The following is a 13,563-nucleotide window of genomic DNA, read 5'->3' as shown; positions in this document are numbered from 1 at the left end:
CCCCGAGTTCGGCGTCCCCACCTGCTCGAGCCCCCCCGCTGCCGCCGCCAGCGCTCGGTGATTGTCCTTGAGCAGAATGAGTCCCCCCAAACCTCCCCGGTGGGGGTCGGCGCCCCCCACCCCCAGCGCATATTTCTCCGCCAGGCGGAAACCCGGCGTGGTTTTCCTGGTGCCCGCCACGACCCCCGCCCAGCCCTCCGCCCGGGCCACCGCCACGGCCCTGGCGGCCATCGAGGCCACCCCGCTGCAGCGCCCCAGAATATTGAGCGCCACCCTCTCCCCGCCCAGCACCCCCGCCGCCGGACCCTCCACCTCGGCCACCACCGCCCGCCCGGGGGGCAGCGCCGCCCCCTCGGGCACCCTCCAGGTGACCCGGCACCCCGACACCCCGAAAACGGCCTCGGCGAAGGGGGCCCCCGCCAGGACGCCCGCCGGGCCCGCCCCGGCCTTGCTGAGCAGCTCGGCGCGGGCCGCGGTGTCCCCCAAGGCCGCCAGCGCCGCGTCCGGCCAGGCCGCGTCCTCGTCCAGCCAGGCGCGGGCCAGCGAGCGCAGGCGGTGCGGGGGCGGCGCGGGGGCCCAGCCCCGGCCGGGCGGCGCCGGGCCGGGGGGCGAGCGGGCCATGCTGGGGGGGCCTGGGCAGAGACAGAGAGGGAAGTTACTTGGGGCCTGCGGAGGGGGGATTTGGGGTCATGGGGAGGGGTCTTGGAGGGGCTGCTGGGGTCCCCGGAGGGTCCCCGAGAGGGTGTTGGGGTCCGCGGTGGGATTATCAGGGAGATATTTGTGTCTAGAGGTGATCTGGGGGTTATTGAGGTGCTGGAGGGGGAAATTGGGGTGGTCTTTGGGGAATACGGGGGACCTTGGGGGAGTTTTCAGGGGATGCTGGGGGGGTTGAGGGTCCCAGGAGGGTCCTTGAGGGGATATTGAGGTCCAGGGAGGATTTTCAGGGAGATATTTGTGTCTAGAGATGATCTGGGGGTTACTGAGGTGCTGAAGAGGAAATTTGGGTGGGTTGCTGGGGGATACAGAGGTCCTTGGGGGGATGCAGGGGGGGGGATTGAGGGTCCCAGGAGGGTCCTTGAGGGGATTTTGAGGTCCAGGGAGAATTTTCAGGGAGATATTTGGGTCTCGAGATGATCTGGGGGTTGTTGAGGAGCTGAAGAGGAAATTTGGGTTGGTCTTTGTGGAGCATGGGCGATACAGGGGTCCTTGGGGGAATTTTGAGGGGATGTGGTGGGGGTTGAGGGTCCCAGGAGGGTCCTTGAGGGGATCTGGGGGTCCACGGTGGGATTTTCAGGGAGATATTTGGGTCTCGAGATGATCTGGGGGTTACTGAGGTGCTGAAGAGGAAATTGGGGGGGGTTGTTGGGGGATACAGGGGTCCTTGGGGGAATTTTGAGGGGATGTGGTGGGGGTTGAGGGTCCCAGGAGGGTCCTTGAGGGGATCTGGGGGTCCACGGTGGGATTTTCAGGGAGATATTTGGGTCTAGAGGTGATCTGGGGGTTGTTGAGATGCTGAAGAGGAAATTGGGGTGGGTTGTTGGGGGATACAGGGGTCCTTGGGGGAATTTTGAGGGGATGTGGTGGGGGTTGAGGGTCCTAGGAGGGTCCTTGAGGGGATCTTGGGGTCCACGGTGGGATTTTCAGGGAGATATTTGGGTCTAGAGATGATCTGGGGGTTATTGAGGTGCTAAAGGGGAAATTTGGGTGGGTTGCTGGGGGATACAGAGGTCCTTGGGGGGATGCAGGGGGGGGGATTGAGGGTCCCAGGAGGGTCCTTGAGGGGATTTTGAGGTCCAGGGAGAATTTTCAGGGAGATATTTGGGTCTCGAGATGATCTGGGGGTTGTTGAGGAGCTGAAGAGGAAATTTGGGTTGGTCTTTGTGGAGCATGGGCGATACGGGGCTCCTTGGGGGAATTTTGAGGGGAGGCAGGAGGGGTTTGAGGGTCCTAGGAGGGTCCTTGAGGGTGATCTGGGGGTTATTGAGGTGCTGAAGAGGAAATTTGGGTGGGTTGTTGGGGGATACGGGGGTCCTTGGGGGGATGCAGGGGGCGGTTTGAGGGTCCCAGGAGGGTCCTTGAGAGGATATTGGGGTCCAGGGAGGATTTTCAGGGAGATATTTGGGTCTAGAGGTGATCTGGGGGTTATTAAGGTGCTGAAGAGGAAATTTGGGTTGGTCTTTGTGGAGCATGGGCGATACGGGGCTCCTTGGGGGAATTTTGAGGGGAGGCAGGAGGGGTTTGAGGGTCCTAGGAGGGTCCTTGAGGGGATCTTGGGGTCCACGGTGGGATTTTCAGGGAGATATTTGGGTCTAGAGATGATCTGGGGGTTATTGAGGTGCTAAAGGGGAAATTTGGGTGGGTTGTTGGGGGATAGATGGGTCCTTGGAGGGATTTTGGGGGGATGCAGGGGGGGTTTGAGGGTCCCAGGAGGGTTCTTGAGGGGATATTGAGGTCCAGGGACGATTTTCAGGGACATATTTGGGTCTGGAGGGGATTTGGGGTTATTGAAGAGCTGAGGAGGAAATTTGGGCTGGTCTTGAGGGGGCTTGGGGGATATTGGGATCTTTGGGGGAATTTTGGGAGGGGGCCCGGTGGCTCCTTAGCAGGATTTTTGTGGGGTCTTCAGGGGTTTTGAGGGTCTCAGGAGGGTCCGTGAGGAGACATCGGGGTCTTGGGGAGGGGTTGATTGGGTCGTTTGGGAAGTTATTGGGTCCCGGGAAGGGGATTTTGGACGGGTCCTGGGGAGAGGTTGGGGGTCCTAGGAGGATCCTGGAGGGGATATTGGGGTCCTAAGGGGATTTTGGAGAAGATTTTTGGGTGCAGGGGGGATTTTGGGGTTTATTGGGGTCCCGGGGTGGATTTGGGAGTCCAGGAAGGAGATCAGAAATGGGTCCCGGCCCCCCATGGGCACCCCAAATGTGGGTCCCATCCCACAAATGTGGGTCCCCCCTCCCCCCAGCTCAGGGGGTCCAAAGTCCGGTCCGGGGTGGCCACATCACCCGCCCCTCCCCCTCCCCTTCCCGGGACTCCCAGGCGGGGGAGGGGCGCCCCACTGACCTGTCGGGAGTCGGAGGCGACTGGAGCCGAATTGGGGGTCGCGGGGGTTCTTACCTGGGGGGGCGTGGCCCGCCTCTCCCCAACGCCCGACCCCGGGCTGTGATTGGCTGCCCCGGGGGCCCCCACCCCCCCAAAAAAAACCAAAACCAGGCGGTTTGCGGTGGGGGAGGGGAAAATCCCTTTATTGACAATAAATGAGCGGGGGGGGGGGACATTGCGGGACATCTGGGTGGCGCCCCATGGACGGGGGGGACACTTGGGGTGACACCAGAGGACAGCAGGTGATTCCCCCAACCTGCGCCCCCTTCAGACCCTGCCCCACCCCCTCAATGTCACATGGGGGGGTTCCAGTGGCATATCCGGGGGTGACTGACACATGGGGTGACAGCAGGTGACAGTGGCAGGGGCGTTCCCGAGGTACCTGTGATAAGGAATAGTGGGATGTGATAGGGCAAACGAGGCAGGGGAGGGAGGGGGGTGGTGACAGCACCAGGGTTGTGTTGGTGACAGTGCCAGGGGTGCGGTGGTGACAGTGCCAGGGGTGCAGTGATGACAGCACCAGGGTTGCGTTGGTGACAGTGCCAGGGGTGCGTTGGTGACAGTGCCAGGGGTGCGGTGGTGACAGTGCCAGGGTTGCGTTGGTGACAGCACCAGGGGTGGAGTGGTGACAGTGCCAGGGGTGCGGTGGTGACAGCGCCAGGGTTGCGTTGGTGACAGCACCAGGGGTGGAGTGGTGACAGTGCCAGGGGGGCGGTGGTGACAGCGCCAGGGTTGCGTTGGTGACAGCACCAGGGGTGGAGTGGTGACAGTGCCAGGGGTGCGGTGGTGACAGCGCCAGGGGTGCCATGGTGACAGTGCCAGGGGTGGAGTGGTGACAGCGCCAGGGGTGCTCCTGGGGGAGGGGCCGGGACTGAGGTTGGTCTGAGGGGAGAAGATGGAGATGGGGGAAAGAGGGGACCAGAGAGACACGGCGAGGAGTGGGACAGGGAGGAGATCGAGGTGACCAGGCCATGGTGGAGGGGACAGCAGAGCGGACATGGAGGTGACAGTGGGGAGAGAGACAAGATGGGAGCCAGACATGGAGTTGGGGACATGGACATGGTGGCAGGGTCACAGGGATGGGGGTGGTAGCTAGGAGGAGATGGTCAAGGAGACAGCAGACTGTAGAGGTGACACAGAGATGGTCAATGTCACCTGGAGATGATGGTGCTGGGGACATGGGGACAGTGGTGGGAAGAGGGATCAGATGGTTGAGGTGACCAGGAGATGGTGGGGGACCTAGGGAGGGAGGAGACAAGGTCAAGGACACCTGGAGATTGTGGAGGTGGCCAGGACATGGTTGTGGCACATGTGGAGGGGACAGGGAGAAGGTGGAGGAGACAGGAAGAAGGAACTGGGGACAAGGAGATGGGCAGTAACATGTGGAACTCCTCGTGGTTGGACATGAGGAGGACATGAGGAGGGGACAGGGAGATGGTCAAGACCACCTGGAGATGGTCAAAGGGGCACAGGAAGGGAGAGAGAGGGGACAGGGAGGAGCTGGACCATGGACCATGAAGACGACCACAGAGGAGACCCATGAGCAGAGGGCAGGATTCAGGTGGGACATGGGGCCATGGGAATGGGGGGGTTGGGACACATAGCTGCAGGGACGTGGGGACATGTCCTGCCCCTCCTCTGTCTCCAGGTAGTTCCTGGCAATGAACTTGAGGGTCTTGCCCAGGAGGACGATGGGGACTGAGATCTTGAGCGCCATCAGCCAACGCGTCAGCGACAGCGGCGCCAGCTTGAGCATCATCAGGGGGCACTGGGGGACAAAGGGTGGAACCCCTGGGGCCCATCAACCTTCCTTGGCCACCAACCCAACCTCCATGGCCACCAAATCAAATGGCCACCACCCCAATGTCTATGGCCACAGACTCCCCACTCATGGCCACCAGACCCATGTTCAGCATTATCTTGGCCACCAACTCCCCTCTCCCACAGGCCACCAGACCTCATGGCCACCAGCCTTATGGCCACCAACTCCACTGCTGCCAACCAACTTCTCCATGGCCACCACCCCAATCCCTATAGCCACCAAATCCCCATGGCCACAAGACTCATATCTTGACACCCACCAGACCCATGATGACCACCCTGAAGGCCATCAACCATCTCTCCATGGCCACCATCCTGGTGGCCACCATGCCCCATGTCCCTCCTGTGTCCCCCTGCTCCCCTCTGACAGGCAGGGTGTGGATGGGGAGGATGACGAAGAGCAGAATGTGGAGAGGCAGATGCAGCCCATCAGCCAGATGTTCATCCAGGGTGGCATCCAGGCCAGCGATTGGTTCTCTGACAGACTCTGGGCGACATGGGGACATTGGGGGATCACCATGGGGGAGGATATTGGGAGGTCATCATGGGGAGGGGACATGGTGGGAACAGAGCATGGAGGCCATCAGCCAGATGTTTACCCAGGGCAGCATCTGGTTGGGAGGGACATTTGGGGCATTAAGGGGTCATCCTGGCGGGGACAGGGGGATGAGGGACACCACGAGGACACAAGGGGACATAAGGTATGGACACAGGTGACCTGGTGGCTAGAGACTGGGCCAGGAATTGGTTCTCCAAGAGGCTGAGGGGTTCATCAGGGACATCTGGAGGTCACCATGGGGGTAAGACACACAGCAGGACATGGACAGGGGATGGAGGATGGGGGAGGGGGGTTGCATCACCATGGGGAAGGACAATGGGTGACATATTTGAGGACACATTGAGGGGACATGGCTGCATCATGAAAGGGATGGTGATGATGGTGATGATGATGATGGAGTTGGGTGATGAAGATGGTGGTGATGATGAAGACCAAGGTGTGGATGATAGTAATGATGATGATGATGATGATGATGATGATAATGGTGTTGTCAGTGTCATGGTGGTGGTGTTGATTGCAGTTGACTGGTGATGACGGTGTTAGTGATGAAGATGATGATATGTGTGATGGGGTGGTAACAGTGCTGATGGCGGTGGGTAGTGATGACGGTTTGTTGGTGTTAATTGGGGTTGCTGGTGAAGATGATGTGGGTGATAAAGATGACAAAGATGATGGCGATGATTGTATTGATGATGAAGGGAGAGGTGTGGGTGATGAAAACAAAGGTGTTGATGGTATGGGTGATGAAGCTCATAGAGGTGATGATGGTGTTACCGGTGTCATGGTGACAGTGTCAGTGGTGTTGGATGAGGATACTGGTGTTGGATTTAACCACAGTGTGGGTGATGGCGTGAGTGATGAAGATGAGGTATGTGTCGGTGATGATGACGATGATAATGATGATGGTGATGGCACTGTGAGTAGTGTCACGGTGATGGTGTCAATGGTGTGGATGATGAAGATGAAGGTGATGATGAAGAAGATGACACTGATGATGGTGCTGCTGGTTTTGTGGTGACGATGATAGAGGTTGATGGCATTGGGTGATGACGATAGAGGTATGGGTGATAAAGATTATGAGGTTATGGGGGATCAACAACTACCACACCCACCAACACCACTAGAAGATGATGGTGATGATGAAGGCCACCCCTGCGACATGTTGAGGACATTTCACATCTCGATGGGGACCAGCACTGGCAGCACCCTTGGAACTGGAGCCTCAAAGATGTCGCAGTCCAGACCCTCAAAGACCACATTGTCCTCTGGGACCTGCATGAAGTGGGGCTGGAAGGGGTCACCAGGGGGTCACCAGGCAGGAACACTTAGGGGACGCCTTGGGGACATCCAGGGAGGACTCCTGGGGGCTGGGGGGGCTCCACTGGTGTTGGGATTAAGGAGCAGCAGTCTCCCGTCCCAAGCACTGTCACCACAGGAGGACTTTGCCATGAGACAAGCGCAGAATGGAGCACCCTAAGATAAGGTCAAGGTAGGACAATTGTCCTGGACTTATCTCCGACCTTGGGGGAGGTTTTGTTTCGACCCCCTCGTCTTGAGATCCCTGGTGGTGGACAAGGAAATCCAGTGCAGCACTCGTGCTGGAATCCACTTGGACTGGGTCAAAGGGAATTCCAGAGGGGCAGATGGTGAGCACCGACTCTCAGCCACCCAACCCAAAACTCCCAGCTGAAGAGAAGAGACAGCCTGAGCTGGGAGTAATTAGCACCCAATTCCAAACAGGGAATTGTTGAACCTATGGCACTGGAGAGCTGTGTAGCCCATGAGCACCAATTCCTTAGTTTGCTAAGAGTTGGAAAAATGGACAAAGAGGGAAAAGTTCAGAATGACCTCAGCACCCCCCACCACCAAGACGCACCAGGGGAGCAAGGATCAACAGGACGCTGCTGGATCCATGGCTGGTGCTGACCTTCTGACTCATCTCCCTCCCTCCCTTCTCCCTTTCTCGCCCTCACATTCTATTGTTCAGTAAGTTCCATACTCTTGACTTGGGTGCATGGTCCCATTTGCCTCTGAATTTGGGCAGAGGCGCCTCAAGAATGGGATCTGAGCAGCTGGGGATCCTTAACCCCCTCATTCCCAACACCTATGAGCCCAGGAGTGCTGATCCTTGGGCAGGGAAGTGCTGTCACTCCCAGACAGACCAGAGGAGCCAGGACTCCAGGCTCCTGTCCATGATCCACTCCTGCCCTGACCCCAACCTCTGCTCCCTGGGGATACACTGAGGATGCCCCAGAGCCCTGGGCAGAACCCATTTCCCTCTTTGTCCCAACCCTGGGGGCTCCAGAGGCTGCTCTGTGTGCCCCTTATCCCTCCCAGCTGGGAGGGGGGGGACATTCCAGGGTGTCACAACCTTCCCATCCCTGGGAACCAGGTTGGGGGGGAAGGAAAAGGGTCCCGTGGGAGCCCCAGAGTCGCTCTGTTCATGGTGGGGGAGAAACTGGAGACTCCCAGGGCTGAGAGAGGGGGCACAGAACACACAGGGATATGGGAACACACACAGGGATATGGAACACACACAGGGACATGGGAGCACACACAGGGACAGGGAACACACACAGGGAAAGGGAACACACACAGGGACATGTTACATACACAGGGACAGGGAGCACACATAGGGACATGGGAACACACAAAGGGACATGTTACACACACAGGGACAGGGAACACACACAGGGAAAGGGAACACACACAGGGACATGTTACATACACAGGGACAGGGAACACACACAGGGACATGGAACACACACAGGACAGGGAACACACCCAGGGACATGAGAACACACACACATCGGTATGAGAAAACACACATGAATACACAGAGTTGCTTTGCTGAAGGGGTTTATTGATTATTCCAGGGAAATTCCCAGGGCTCCCAGGGAATCAGGGGGGTTATCCAGGCATGATCATCTCCTCATGCCGCTGGAGAGGGACAGAATGCCAGTGTCACCACCAGTTCCAGGCCTGAAAGGCAGAGCCCAAATGCTGACCCGCTGTGTCCACAGGGACATGAGAGGTCCCTTGTTCCCCTCCCTCCCTCTGCAGGGACCTGCATCAGGAGAAGGGATTTGGAGCCCCAGATATACCTGGGACAGGACTTGGCTCCTGAGATCCCAGAGCCCCTCAGCCTGGAATATCCCCAAGCCTCCCAGAGCCCTCCCTGCTCCCACAGGGACACTGGGTGTCCCCAGAGCCCCCCAGTGCAAGGAAAGTCTTGGGGACAGCTCTGTCCACCTCAGCCCAGGACACGGATCAGGGACAGCCCCCTCCACGTGCCTCTGCCCACCCCAGAGGGCTCAGGGATTCACCCTGGACCCCGAGGATCTTTTGTGGGGCTGGAGACCCCCCAGGATTTCTCACCGGAGCATCCAGAGGGGCAGCCGGGCATCACTCCTGCAGAAGCTCCACCTGCTCAGCCAGGGAGAAAGGTTGGGTTAGAGCCACGCCGGAGGATACTGGGACATGTTGGGAGATACTGGGGCATGCTGGGGTGTACTGGGGCACAGTGGGGTGCCCTGGGATGCACTGGGGTGCCCTGGAGTGTCATGACCAGGACAGAAGAAGCTCTGAGCCCCGCAGAACTCCAGGTACCCACCTCAGACCTCTTCACCCGTGAAAAGCCTTTTGGTTTCTGGAGAGAGATGGGGAGATGTCACTGGTCACTGGGGTGTCCCCAGTCCCAGCAAGGCATGGGGACACCAAGTGGCCCCCAGTTCCCACACTGCTGCTCCAATTCCAGGACTTACCTTAATGCATCCACCTATACCTCCTACCATGCCTAACTGCAGAAGGAGAGCAAAGGTTTAGTCTGGATTGGCTCTTGTGGGGCTTAGGGGGTCCCAGGGGTCCCCAGTCCCCATGGCTGGCCCTGGCCTGAGGGGGAAAATCCCTTCTGCTCCCCGCTGTCCCTCGGGGGCCAGTTTCACCTGATCCCTGTTCCTGCAGGGGGCACGGTGGGGATGGAGACAGGAGAGCGAGGAGAATGTGGAGGGGATGGACTGGGATGGGGGGCCTCAAAGACAGTGACCTGGGGGGAGTTGGGGACCCCACGGGATGGGGCTGGGGGTGTTGAAGGGATGGGAATTGGGGAATGTGGGTGGGAAGGCAGGAATTGCAATGGGGAGGCACCATGGGGGCTGAAGTGGAGTGGTTGGGGCAGCAGAAACCTGGGGCAGTGTTCCCAGAATGGATGGGTTTGGGAGGGGCTTTGGGAGTGGCGGTCAAGGAGGGGATTTGGGGACACCACAGTCATGGAGAATGAGAAAGAGAAAGGACTGGAGGGAAAGGGGACAGGAAATGGACAGGGCATGATGCTCTTTGGGGTTGTCTGGGGTGCCCTGGGATGGGTGGGAATACAGGGGGACCCTGGGAAGTGCAGCCTTGGGAAGCTCTGGGTGCACTGGCATGCACTGGCGTGCACTGGAGGGTCGTGGCCATGAGAGGGGAGGGTCTGGGCCCAGCAGAAGAACTCAGGGTACCCACCTTGCTGTCACCAATGCCACCAATTTGCTGTGGAGAGACCACAAGATGTCACCAGTCACTGGGGTGTCCCCAGTCCCAGTAAAGGCCGGTGATGACCAAACTGCCCCCCAGTGCCACACTGGTGCAGCCAGCTCCAGGACTTACCCCAGCACATATAACACCACTGCCCTCCATGAAGGCCTGGGGAAGGAGAGCAAAAGGTTGGTCAGGATTGGCCCTTGTGGGGCTGGGGGGGACACAGGTGTCCCCAGCCCCGCCTGGCCCGTGGCCATGCTCTGGCCTGAGCAGGGGCTGCCTGGGGATCTGGGGACACCACTGCAGGGTGAAAGGCAATGGACTGAGGGGAAAGACTGGAAGAAGACCCTGGGAATCTTCAGGGGGGTGGGCATTCCCACTTTGTGCCTGGCTTGGAACTGGACCAGTTCAGCCCTGTTTGGCCTGTGCTTTAGTTAGTTTGGGCCTCTTGGTCCCACTTCAGCCTAGTTTGGGATTGGCCTTTGTCCTTGGGGGGCAAACAGGAGATGATGAGGAGATGCCCAAGGGGACCAAGAGGATGGGATGGGATGGGATGGGATGGGATGGGATGGGATGGGATGGGATGGGATGGGGAGGCCCAAAAGGACGGGATTTGTGGCGAGCAGGACAGGAAAGCACCAGGGCCCTCCCAGGGAGGAGCTGGGCCCAAACATCCCGTGGGGAAGCCGGGCTCTGGCAGCAGGAGTTGAACTGCAGGAACGGGAAGGGCAGAGGCAATTGTGGCGAGGAGGAAGCGGCAGCGCCCGGGGCTGTGGAGCCCGGGGAGCCCCTGGGTTGGGAAGAGCCCCCAGCCCTGAGCCCACCCCGTGGCCTTGGAGGCTCACCTTGGCCTGTGCCGGGGGGCACAGCAGGATGGAGAAGAGCAGGGCCACGCTGAGCACAGCCACCTTCATCTTCCTCTCGCTCTGGGCAGCGCTGCCTGAGGCTGCAGCAGGTGAGGAGCACCTTTATCCCTGCCGGGACTCCTCCCTGCACCCTCCCTGCCAGCCCCCAGGCCAAGGCCTGGCTTGGCACAGCCCCCAGCCCTGGCCACAAGCCCAGCCCTGGCACAGAGTCCACCCCACCTGTGGCACGGATCCAGCCCCCTTGCCCAGCATCCCTCCAGCTTCCTGCATGGGGCAGCTGCCCCTGGAAGGGCCCAGGCACCTGGGGGGCCAAGGGGGACAGGCAGGGAGCCAAAGGCATCTGGGGACCCTGTGGGGACAGTCCCCAGTCCAACACAATCCATTCTCCAGCACCCCCAGTGCCAGATCGCCCCATCTCCTGCTGGCCCTCCCCTCCCAGAGCTTGGGAAAAAAGCTAATTTTTCACATAAAGCTAAGGACCCATTTAGCAGATAAACACATAACGAGGCAGTTAGAAACATCCAACTAAACTGGATGGTCATATCGAAAGATTAGTGCTCAATGGCTTAGTCTCTGCATGGAGTTATCAGTGGTGCCTCTCAGGACCTGTACTGGGACCAATACTCTTTAATGTCTCTGTCAGTGACATAGACAGTAGAATCAAATGTACCCTTAGCAGGTTTTCCGATGTCACAACAATGAGTGGTTTGGTTGACATGACTGAGAGGATGCCAGACAGAGGGATCTGGACAAGCTTAAGATTTGCGACACCCCAGAGATGAACCTGGCCCCAAACCCAGCGTGGCTGAGCAGAATTGTCCCTGTTCCCATTCCGGCCCCTTGGCTGAATGGAGGGGCTGGACTGCCCCACTCCCCTGGACCCCAGGACCCCGGGATCAGGGAAAACGAGGAGGTGTGAGGACAGTGGGGTAACAGGCCATGGGAACAGCTGAGTGACTGGGATCTCCAGGCTCTGGAGGCACTGGGGAGCACTGGGAAATGGTGGCATGGGACACCAGGGCTGGGCTTGGGGCAGTGCTGGGGTGGTCACAGTGCACAGCTCCAGCCCATTCCCAGCACTGCAGCCCCAAACTGCTGCAGCCCCCAGGGGAAGATCCCCTGCCCGGCCCCACTGTCCCACCCAGGAGCACTGTGTCCTGCTGGATCACCCCAGTCCCGCTCTGCTGAGCTGTCCCACACATCGGGTCCCGGGGGCTCTGTCCCAGCAGGGCTGTGGCTCCAGACTGGGCTGGCACTGGGACACAGCTCCCACAGAGCCCCTGGCCCCAGGGATGGCCCTGCCCTGCCCTCGGCCCAGCGCTGGCCCTGAGCAGGGGTCCCTTCCTGCCCGAGGGTCCCGTGGGGCTGTCCCAGCTCAGAGCCCCTGTCAGGGTGACCTCCCAGGGCACAGATCAGGGACAGTCCCTGGCAGGACTCCCAGGAGCTGCCAGTGCCTCCATTCTCCACTGACATTCCGTGACATTTCCAGGAGATGTTCCCTCCTCACGGGACACTGCCCACACAGAAGGGACCTGTTGTGGGACAGGTGGGAAAACCCTTCAGGCCCCTGACTTGACTCTTTGCCTTGGATTTTCCTGAGCAGCCAGCAGTGACCTGGAAGATTTTCCTTTTGCCTGTTGCTGCTTTGTGCCTCCTTTGCTGGAGAACTGAGGAGTGCTGACCCTGGAGAGGCCCAGGGCAGGTGAAGTTGCTCAGCAGAGGAATTTACAGCCCCTGGACACCAAAGGGGCCATTCCATCTGATCCCAGCCATGGGGTCATGGAACACCTCATGGAAAAGCGATGCAATTTTGGGTGCAAGGGTCTGGAGGACCCCCAGTACAGGGAAGGGAGAGGCCAAGCCAAGGGCTTTCCTGCTCATCCCCACATTCTCATTCTGCAGCAGAGCTGCTCCTTCACTCCAGAGCCCATCCCTGCAGCACTGGGGGCTCACTGGAGCACCTGCTGGGGTGTCTTGCACAAGCCCAGGTTGCTCCAAGCCCCATCCAGCCTGGCCTTGAACACTTCCACGAGTCTGGCAGCTCAGTGCACCCAACCAGCCTGTGCCAGGGCCTCACCACCCCCGTCATCCAAAAGCTCCTCCGTATGTCAAACCCGAACCCAAGCTGTTGCAGTGTAAGGCCACCTTCTGTAGCTATGATATTTTATTAAAAATCCTTTCTTAAGATTTTTCCCTCCTTCCTGAGGAGCTGGGAGCCCCAGGAAAGAAATGTAAACAATTACTATCTGCTGCTGTGGAATGCAACAGGTGCATCTTCTGTTGGTCCATGTGGATTGCTTTCAGTTGATGACCAATCACAGCCACCTGTGCCAAGGCTGTGAGCAGTCACAGGATTTTGTTATGCATTCTATTCTATTCTATTCTATTCTATTCTATTCTATTCTATTCTATTCTATTTTTGTTCTTTGTAACCTTCTGATCTTTCTGTTCTCTCTATTATTTTAGTATAGTTTTCATGTAGTATTTTAATATAATATATAACATAATAAATCAGCCTTCTGAAATGGAGTCAAGCCTTGTGTCTTCACACACAGATTGTTTGCCTCAACAACCCCCCTTTGTCCTCTCACTACAGACCAGGTTTCAACTCTCTCTCCATCTTCCTTAGAGCCCCTGTTCCATATTTCTCATGGTTTAACCCTGGTGGGCAGCTGAGGCCACACAGTCCTTCACTCATGGCCACTC

At 58.7% G+C, this 13,563-nt stretch overlaps 1 protein-coding gene across 1 annotated transcript in view; it reads right to left on the bottom strand.

The window, feature by feature from the left end:
• Positions 1-5,246, bottom strand: part of QPRT (quinolinate phosphoribosyltransferase) — an 8,035-nt gene extending 2,789 nt beyond the window's left edge. Inside the window, exons 1-3 of the mRNA XM_041402427.1 lie at positions 5,178-5,246; positions 4,711-4,864; positions 22-632 (exon numbers count right to left, since the gene is read on the bottom strand). Of these exons, the coding sequence (XP_041258361.1) occupies positions 22-632; positions 4,711-4,864; positions 5,178-5,246 (834 nt within the window). The remainder of the gene's footprint in view (positions 1-21; positions 633-4,710; positions 4,865-5,177) is intronic.
• Between the last annotated feature and the right edge of the window lie 8,317 nt (positions 5,247-13,563).

The sequence above is a fragment of the Onychostruthus taczanowskii genome, unplaced genomic scaffold (genome assembly GCF_017590055.1).
Source record: "Onychostruthus taczanowskii isolate IOZ18803 unplaced genomic scaffold, ASM1759005v1 scaffold199, whole genome shotgun sequence".
Classification (NCBI taxonomy): domain Eukaryota; kingdom Metazoa; phylum Chordata; class Aves; order Passeriformes; family Passeridae; genus Onychostruthus; species Onychostruthus taczanowskii.
The sequence above is the reverse complement of the archived record's forward strand: the minus strand, read 5'-3'. Positions and strand labels throughout refer to the sequence as shown.